Source organism: Rhineura floridana, chromosome 11, assembly GCF_030035675.1.
Source record: "Rhineura floridana isolate rRhiFlo1 chromosome 11, rRhiFlo1.hap2, whole genome shotgun sequence".
Taxonomy (NCBI): Eukaryota; Metazoa; Chordata; class Lepidosauria; order Squamata; family Rhineuridae; genus Rhineura; species Rhineura floridana.
Window position 1 is genome coordinate 26,949,409 of NC_084490.1, and position 9,705 is coordinate 26,959,113.

The 9,705-nt window shown below is 38.6% G+C and overlaps 1 protein-coding gene across 1 annotated transcript; it reads left to right on the plus strand.

The window, feature by feature from the left end:
- The first annotated feature begins 724 nt into the window (after window positions 1-724).
- On the plus strand, window positions 725-6,915 carry LOC133367631 (vomeronasal type-2 receptor 26-like). Its single transcript, XM_061591727.1, has 5 exons — window positions 725-760; window positions 1,783-2,634; window positions 2,923-3,147; window positions 4,098-4,224; window positions 6,017-6,915. The coding sequence occupies exons 1-5, from the start codon at window positions 725-727 to the stop codon at window positions 6,913-6,915; spliced, it is 2,139 nt and encodes a 712-aa protein (XP_061447711.1).
- The last annotated feature ends 2,790 nt before the right edge of the window (window positions 6,916-9,705 follow it).

Below are 9,705 nucleotides of genomic sequence, written 5' to 3' on the forward strand. Positions count from 1 at the left end.
GAACCGTCTTCATCTTAATGTATATGTCTTTGAACTTGTTGGTTGAGGGATTCTCAGTGATGTACACGTATTCAGTGAAATAAGTGGAGAGATGACAAAGGACTCACTTTAAATGTCTGTTCTTTGAGTTTGCTTTTTAAATGATTGGAAACACATAATAGCTTACATATGGCCAATCTACTTTGTACTGGTTGTTTTTATAGGCAAATGGAGTTACTCCTGTAACTGAAAGTACCAGTTTAGCACTAAAATGATCTGAAAATATTTTGAGCATTTAGATCTTCAGTTCATGTAGGGAATATTTATTTTAGATATCATATTTGTTGTACTTCACCTTATTATCTTGTATAATAATCAGCTACATCTCGTTCCTGGAAGCTTACCGACGAATGATGATGAAGCATTCAATTTTATTTTTGTTTCTGCTATTCCTGTTGTTTTATTAAATAACTGGAATTTTTATTACAGTTCAGTACCAAAGATTTATCAACACATCTTGTCCTTAATATTTGCTATAAAAGAGATCAATGAAAATCCTAAGATCTTATCAAATATCTCTCTGGGGTTCCATATCCTTAATAGCTACTACACTGCAAGGATGACCTATAAGGCCACCCTGAGCTTGCTTTCCACGCAACATAGGTTTGTCCCAAACTTCAAGTGTCATAAACAGAACAATCTGATAGCTCTCATTGGCGGATGCATCTCTGAAATCTCTGCTAATATGGCCATCATTTCAGCAATCCACAAGATTCCGCAGGTAAGCAGAGGGTATGGAATATAGAAGCATAGGAATCTGCCTTATATTGAGTCAAACTATTGTTCCATTTAGCTCGGTATTGTCTACATTAACTAGCAGTGGCTCTCCAGGGTTTCAGGCAAGAGTCTCTCTCCCAGAGATACCTGGAGATGCCAGAGATTGAACCTGGGACCTTCTGCATACAAGGCATATGTTCTAACCCTTGAACATATGGCTGTTCCCTGGAGGGTATGTTTAAATTCAGTAGTACGCTATCCTAATTTTAAAGAAAATATTTGACCAACTTGCCCATGATGTTTGGTTAGCAAATGGGTTAAGTGTGGGTAATGCCATTGGGAGAATTCACAGCATATTGAAAAACTGTACTCAATGGCTCCTCATCAGATTTGAGGAAGGTTTTAAATATAGTGCTTCAGTGTTCTGTGTTGCAGCAGATTTTTTTTCTTTTTAATCAATAGGCTGCTGATGAAGTGCCCATCCAGGCAGCTATCAGCAGCAGGATCTCAAGCAGCATCACCTGGTGGGAGCTGGCTTGTTTTGAATGCACAGCTAAGGTCTAGATGGCATATTGGTGAAACACAGTGGGAGGGAGCACATTTGCAAGACTTGAGATAAGTCACTCATAGTGGAACAAATTACCATGGATATCCTCAATGGAAGTCCTCAAACAGAGACTGGGTAGCCATATGTTCTAAATCTTCTAACTTTGGATTACTACTGGATGTTAGGCCTATAGGACCCATTTGGCAATTTAATTTGATGAGATGTTCAAATAGGTATCAGAAGTGAAATTTCCTTCAAAACTTTATCAATTGAATCTCACCCATGGAACCATTCTCATTGCATCATTAGGTAACTGTACTAAATGTTGAGGTAGCATCCCCCACCCTATTCTACCACCACCACCTATGTGCATAATTCTGCAGTGTTATACTATTTAAATTTATTGATATAAATTTATCTGTACCACTGCAAAATTGTCTTATAATCCATCTGAAACATACTTCAATATTTAATTTCAGCTTGTTTATGGATCATTTTTGCCACTAAAAGGTGTGAAAATGCTATTTCCATTTTTGTACCAGATGGTCCCAAATGAAGCCCAACAGCATATAGGAATTGTGCGGTTACTCCAGCATTTCAGATGGACATGGATTGGGCTCTCGGCTGTGGATGATGATAAAGGGGAAAGGTTTTTACAGACAATTGTACCAATGCTTTCCCAGAATGGTATCTGTTATGACTTCATAATAAAAATACCAAAATGGAATTATGTAGATGAAATGATAGATTTGGTTTTAAAGCACTTGGGAAGTTATACTATTGTCTTTGAGAGAAAAGCCAATGTATTTTTGGTTTATGGAGAACCTCCATCCTTTCAGGTTTTGAGAATGCTGTTGTTTCTAGCACCCTTCTTGGAATTGCCACCTCTGGGTAAAATGTGGATTATTACCTCCCACTGGGATTTTGCATCACTTTCTGTTCAGAAGATCTGGGATATACAGACCTTTCATGGCTCCATATCATTCACAGTTCATTCAAAACAGCCATTGGGATTCCAAAAATTCATTCAGAAGATCAGACCTTCCTGGGCAAAAGGAGATGGATTTATCCAGGATTTCTGGGAACAGGCATTCAGCTGCTCATTGAAAATGTCTAAGGGGCAGGATGAGGAAAAGAAAACCTGCACTGGGGAGGAAAAGCTGGAGAGCCTTCCTGGAATTTTGTTTGAAATGAGCATGACTGGCCACAGCTACAATGTCTACAATGCTGTCCATGCCGTGGCACATACTTTGCATGCCCTATACAAATCCAGTTCCAAGCAGAGAAACGTGGTAGAGAGACTGGGTTTTCAGAAAGTGCAGCCATGGCAGGTAATAACAACTCAAAACTTTTTGAAGAAATGGGAGTGGATTTTGAACCAGAAGTAAAGGAAAATCTAAACCTACATAATGAAATTCCAATAAAATTGTTCATACATTAGTTTGCCACCTACATAGACCATTTGGAGGAAAATGACAGCGAGAAGCATGATGTCTCCACATAAACTGGTGGGTGGGTGAGTGAGGGTTGGAAATAGAGTAAGGCAGCCTTTGTGCTGCTCAATGTAAATATATATGATGTTTTTGTTGTCCCTTTGCTGATAGTTTCTTTCAATGTAGGTCCATCACATTTTAAGGAGCATCTTATTCAACAACAGTGCTGGAGACACTGTCCACTTTGATGACAATGGAGAATTAGTGGCAGGTTTTGATCTTACAAACTGGATGATTTTCCCCAATGGCTCAGTGGTTAGGGTCAAAGTTGGAAGACTGGAACCTCAGGCCCCTCCAGGCAAAGAGTTAACCATTCATGACCAAATTGTGTGGCACCAAAGCTTTAACCAGGTGAAACATAGTAGGAAATAAATAAATCAATGTATAATAGAGAAAAGTTCAATGTTGGCATGTTCATCATTCTGCTTGATCTTCAGGTGCTGAATTAGGTTAGGTAGCATAAGAATAAGTGACAACTGTTCCTTCTTTTTAAACTTGCAATAAAAATTATATCAAATCTGTCTACTTATTCATAGTCTCTATAATCTGTGGGTGCTCACAGTAGATTTTTGACCTCATTAATTCGTGGTTTTTTATTTTTTTTAAAAGTCTGCTGCCTCTCCAAAAATGCCACTTGCTATTCTTTGGCAATATATGAATGAAGTATTCCTGGATGAAAAAATATTCCTCTATTAATTATCTTTCGTAGGTCTGTGCAAAGCATTTGTCAATAAGGAATCTGACAATTTTGCTGGGTCTCTCATGTTAGTTTTAGACGGAAGAGAATCCCAGGGTTTGTAAATCTTGACACTTCTTTGAGACAATTTATAATGAGCCTCCAAAGTTCCCTTCCAAACCCTGCTCAGCTCCCTTTTGAATCCAGCTGGACTTTTTAAGGTTATCAGTCAATATCAACCTCCCACTATTTGTAAACCAGCCATTCTGCAGATATTCTAACCCTCTTCAGTTGTTCATGTACTATGGAATTAGAATTGAGTGGTGGAGAGAGTGGGAAGATCCTGATGGCTGCACTTCCTTCATTGTGCCTTAATTAGCCATCTCTACCACCATTGTTGCGAACATTGTTGGCATGTTTTGCAGGTTGAATGCCCAAAGGGGGGACCCATCTGTATTCACTCAGGGAATGAGTGATGGGAGTATGAGAGTATGATGGACAGATCTGGGCAAACCTGTTCATTTTCACTTATTTTCCTTCGCACATGGTTCTAATCACATGAAAGGTGAATGACTGAAAGGGGCTAATCTGTTATTGCTTAAGTCTCCTTTAAGATCCTTTGTAGGTTCTGCCCCTTTCTGTTTGCAATGACAACTGCTATCCTGGCTACAGCAGGAAAAAGAAGGAGGGAGAGAAATTTTGCTGCTATGATTGTGCTTCATGTCCAGAAGGGATGATCTCTGGCAAGAAAGGTAAGAAGCATAATGTATTATTTATTTATTATTCACTTATTATATATATATACCACCCTTCCTCCCATTAGGAGCCCAAGGCAGCAGAGAGATAACATACAGAGATAACAAGCAATTCCCATAAAATAGCTTATTTATTATCTTCTTTTTTTTGAGATTGCAGTTCCCAAAACAGAGGGTGTTGTTGTTGTTGTTGTTGGTGGTGGTGGTGGTGTTTACCTGTCCTTCACCCAAAGGTCCCAGGGAAGGTTCCAACAATTTTAAAATACAGCATTAAAAACACTAAAAAAAAAACACCTAGTTTAGCAGTAGTGGAATAAAAGGAGAGGTCTTCTTGTAGAACAGTAACTGGTTAAGAAACAGGAAGTTGAGATTTGGAACAAATGTATAGTTCTCCCAATGGAGGGATGTAGAAAGTAGAATCCCCCAAGATTTGGTATTGGGATCTATTTTTTTTAAGCTGTTTGTAAATGAGCTGGAGACAGGGGTGAGGAATGAAGTGGCCAAGTTTGCTGATGATACCAAATTGTTCAAGGTGTTTAAAACAAAAAGGGATTGTGAAGGGTTACAAAAGGATCTCTTCAAACTGGGTGAATGGGCAATAAAATGGCAAATGCAATTCAGTATAAACAAATGTAAACTGATGCATGTTGGGGCAAAAATATATATTCTCATATATGCTAATAGAGTCTAAAGTGATGTGACTGACCAGGAACAAAATCTTGGGGTTGTAGTGTATAGCCAATGAACCAATTTGTGGCAGCTGTGAAAAAAGGTGAAAAATAATTAGGAAAGGGATTGAAAATAAAACTGCCAGTATCATAGTGCCATTGTGCCAGTCAGTGGTGTGACCTCACTTGGTATATACATACATTCTGATTGTCTCCCTTGAAAAAGAATTTTGTAGAACAGGAAAAGTTTCAGAAAAGGGCTGCCAAAATGGTCAATTGGATAGAGCAACTCCCCTGTGAGGAAAGGCTGAAACATTTGGGGCTCCCTATTTTTGACAAAAATATGAGTAAGGTGATGTGAAAGAAGCATATAAAATTATGCATGGCATGGGGAAACTGGATAGTGAAAAGTTCTTATAATACTAGATCTCTGGGACATTCAGTGAAGCTGATCCAAGGCAGATTCAAGACAGACAACATAGTGATGGCCACCAAAGTGGATGGCTATAAAAAAAATTATACAAATGCATGGACAATCAATGGTTGCTAATCATGCCAGCTATGTTATACCTCCACAGTTGTAGGTAAAAAGCCTCTGAGTACCAGCTATTGAGCATTACATGTGGGGAGAATGTTGTCGTTCTCAGATCCTGTTGGCTGGCATCTGGTTGACCACTATGAGGACAGGATGTTGGATTAGATGGGCCACTGGCCTGATCCATCAGACTCTTCTTCTTATGTCCTTAAGAAAACTGATTTCAGTGTAGTGGCCTGTGGAACTCCCTCCCAACTGAGTTTAGACAGACACTTTCCTTGTTGAACTTCAGGTGCATGATTAAAACATTCTTATTCTAGCAATCATTTTAAGATAGTGCTTGGTTTTATTATAATTTTATTGTAGTTTATTTTATGTATTGCTTGTTTCTATGTGCACCACTTAGAAATGCAAATGATTAAGTAGTATATAAATGTTTTAAATAAATAAATGAAAAGATACATTTCTTAAGACTAATTTCTCCTGGTTCCAAGAACATGAAAAGCACTCTCATTGTTATAAATGACTAGTTTATACAGATAGTCAGTTTATATAAATATCTAAACAGGTCTTCCTTTTTTTTCAGATATGGATGTCTGTGTCAAATGTCCGGAAGACCAGTATCCTAACAAAGACCAAACCCAATGCATTCCCAAGGCTCTAAGCTACCTCTCTTACAAAGTAACTTTAGGGATTGTTTTAGCTATTTTGGCAATTTCTCTCTCATTGCTCACAACATTAATACTTGGAATTTTCATGAAGTACAAGGACACTCCCATCGTCAAAGCCAATAACCGGACCCTCACCTACATCCTTCTCATCTCCCTCCTCCTTTGTTTCCTCTGTGCCTTGCTTTTTATTGGGCAGCCTGGAAAGGTGATCTGCCTTTTCCGGCAAACAGCTTTTGGCATCATCTTCTCTGTGGCCCTTTCCTCTGTGTTGGCAAAAACCATCACTGTGGTTCTGGCATTCATGGCAACCAAACCAGGTTCCAGTCTAAGGAAATGGGTGGGAAAAGGACTGGCAAATTATGTTGTCCTCTCCTTCTCCTTTGTTCAAGCTGGAATTTGTACTCTTTGGTTAAGTACGTCCCCTCCATTCCCAGGTACAGATATGCACTCGATGAATGGTGAAATCATACTGGTATGTAATGAGGGTTCAGCTACCATGTTTTACTGTGTCTTGGGTTATATGGGCTCCCTGGCTATTGTCAGTTTCATTGTAGCTTTCTTAGCCAGAAAATTGCCTGACAGTTTCAACGAGGCCAAATTTATCACTTTCAGCATGTTGGTGTTTTGCAGTGTTTGGTTGTCCTTTGTACCAACCTACCTGAGCACCAAAGGGAAATACATGGTGGCTGTGGAGATCTTCTCCATCTTATGTTCTACTGCTGGATTACTTGGTTGTATCTTTTTCCCAAAATGTTACATTGTTATGAGACCTGACCTGAACAACAGGGATCAACTAATGAGGAGGAAAAAATGAAATTCTAAGTCAATCTCTTTATTTTGCTCTTATATATTTAAATACTAGTGAGCTGAATTGACCAAACACTCAGTTAGGTTTGTTCTGTACCTTAATAGTCCCTTGACCTCCACAAAGAATGAAATGTGACGAGGGCTGCCTAGTTGACACTTCAACTAGGCAATTTCTGTTGTGGTTCCCCATGTGTGGAATGCTTTCCCCAGTAAGGTGCACCTGTCTCTATCACTACTGACTTTGGGAAGGGATTTGAAAACATTCTTGTTTACCCTGGCATTTGATGGCTGAAGGGAACTGTTCCCAACAACCCAGAGCTCATTGGATGGAAGAATGTTTTTAACTGTAACTGTGTTTTAGAATGTTTGAAACTGATTTTAGAATGCTTTTTTTGTTGTTAAATTATTTTGTTGATATGTTTGTTGCTCTGGACTCCTTCGGGAGGAAGGGCAGGATATAAATTTAATAAATAATGCAATAACATTTTTGCAGTTTTAAATGAGCAACATATTTTTTCAATTAAATTAAAGGCTCTACAGATGAGTAAATTCATTCCCAACAATGCTTGATCCTGTAGGAACATTATAGCTACGCCTCAAATTTTGGATGAGGTATCTTGGCTCAGAGTCAGAAAGTAGTTGACTCCCTAGTCCTAGCCTTTCATCTCTGGCATGTTAACTGTTCTGAGGGAATTAACTCTACTTTAAGTACCTTCACTGCTTTACAAGAAGTGACTAGAGAAGGAAGAATGGTTACGTTGTTTTGACCTCCAAGATATTTATTTATTATTTGATTTATATCCCGCCATTCCGCCCAGCAGGAGTCCAGGGCAGCAAACAAAAGCACTAAAAACATTTTAAAACATCATAAAAACAGATTTAAAAATTAATTAAAACTAAACATCTTTTAAAACATTTTTTAAAGCTTTCAAGACATCTTTAAAAAAAGGTTAAAAACATTGGGTTTTTTTTTAAAAAAAGGTTTTAAAACATATTAAAAAGCAATTCCAACCCAGACACAGACTGGGATAGGCCTCAACTTAAAAGGCTTGTTGAAAAAGGAAGGTCTTCAATAGGTGCCAAAAAGATAACAGAGATGGCGCCTGTCTAATATTTAGGAATAGGGAGTTCCATAGGGTAGGTGCCGCCACACTAAAAGTCTGTTTCCTATGTTGCACATATGTTGTGCAAAATCAGATAAAATGCACAAATTAGCAATTAAGAAATCATTGGAATAAAACAGCCACATAGCTCTCCTTTGAATCTCCTCAGTACTTTACTCAGAAAACCTTTTCCATCTTCTACGGAAATGTGCAAAAGGACTGTGGTCCAGGCACCCCACATGAGATTACACTGCACAGCATTACCCAAAGTATAGGGGAAATAACTGAGAGAGGAAAACCACAAGGTCAGCAAAAATGTTTTTTTGTTTTTTTTAAAAAAACATGTTTAAGCTGGATGGAGGAGCAGATTTTATGGTATTGAATTGATTCAAAGCTTAAAGCTACAGCTAACTAGTTTTCTATGGATAATTCAAATGAAACACAGCAGAATCAAATTGCTCATTATGGTTTCAAAATAGGAAATTGAAACATATAGGGCTAGTGTTTTGGTCCAGAGGACCTATCTATTTCTTTAGACAGAATGTATGAGAACTATGCTAGAAATTTATCAACACTGTCCCCCATATTGGATTGAGCTGGTTTCAGCCTCTAATGTCTGGGGATATCACAGATAGTTCACTTTGCAAAACAGTTGTGTCAGTTAAGGTTGCCAAGTCAGAACCATCCTAAAACCCAAGATTTCAGGGTGAGCCTGAGTGATGTCATGGGGGCAGGCCTAAATGATGTCATGGGGTGGGCCCGAGTGATGTCATGGGGAGGGCCCAAGTGGTGTCATAAAGCATGATACATTAAGCATCAACCACAGTTGCTTGGCGCATACAATTCAAACAAAAAGATTTCTCTGATTGGAAATTAAGATAGAAATCTTAGCTAAAAGATGGATCCTGGGTAGGGAACATTTAATTTAGCCAACCTGGTTCTGGCAAAAAGGGTTTAAGTGCCCTCAGGCTAGACCTGTCACCAGAAGGCCATTACAGGAAGAAAGGAACCTATTGTTATGGAGATGTTAAATGGGAACACTCAGGAATAAAGATGAATGTTCCAGAAGGCTGCAATTCTGAACACACTTACTAAGGGACTAAGCCCCATAGATCTCAACAAGACTTACTTCTGAGTAGAAATAGTTTGGATTGTGCTGTTGGTAAAGCTTGACTAGGGATCCTCTACAAAGACTTCCATATCCAAGTAGGGTTGGCAACCCCCTGCCTGAAATGCCCTGCCCTTACCTTTTAACATGACTGCTCCAAATTTCTTTACAGATTTAACCCTTCATTTCAGAAAGAGGTCTAAGAAATGAGTAAGAGATTCTATAGTCTTTTCTGTCTACCCTGTGGGCTGCTATAAACTCACTTTGACAGTCATCCCAATTCCAATGAATAATAATTGACAGCGAGAAAACAAACATAGTTTGGTTTACCTTCATAGGCAGTAGCTTGGGAACAACAATTGAAGCAACGCTGCCCAGTATGTGAATTCTCTTTTACCACTATTGGGCAAGAAACAACCTGTTTCTTGCAAACAACAAAGTGCATCATCAGTGGGGTTAAAGGGGTTGAGCGGAGCGCATGGAACTACTGTTGTTGCTTCTATGGATGTAAGGGAGTAAGGTTAAAGGTAAATGAAATGCAAACAGAAAAATAAAAAGACAGTGATGATTTCCTTAATGCAATACC

Excerpts from the sequence above, each read along its gene's own strand:
- LOC133367631 (XM_061591727.1), top strand. The coding sequence starts at position 725 with ATGGCCATCATTTCAGCAATCCACAAGATTCCGCAG. Across the intron at positions 761-1,782 it reads CAATCCACAAGATTCCGCAG|CTTGTTTATGGATCATTTTT; the intron begins GTAAGCAGAGGG and ends ATTTAATTTCAG. Across the intron at positions 2,635-2,922 it reads AGAAAGTGCAGCCATGGCAG|GTCCATCACATTTTAAGGAG; the intron begins GTAATAACAACT and ends CTTTCAATGTAG.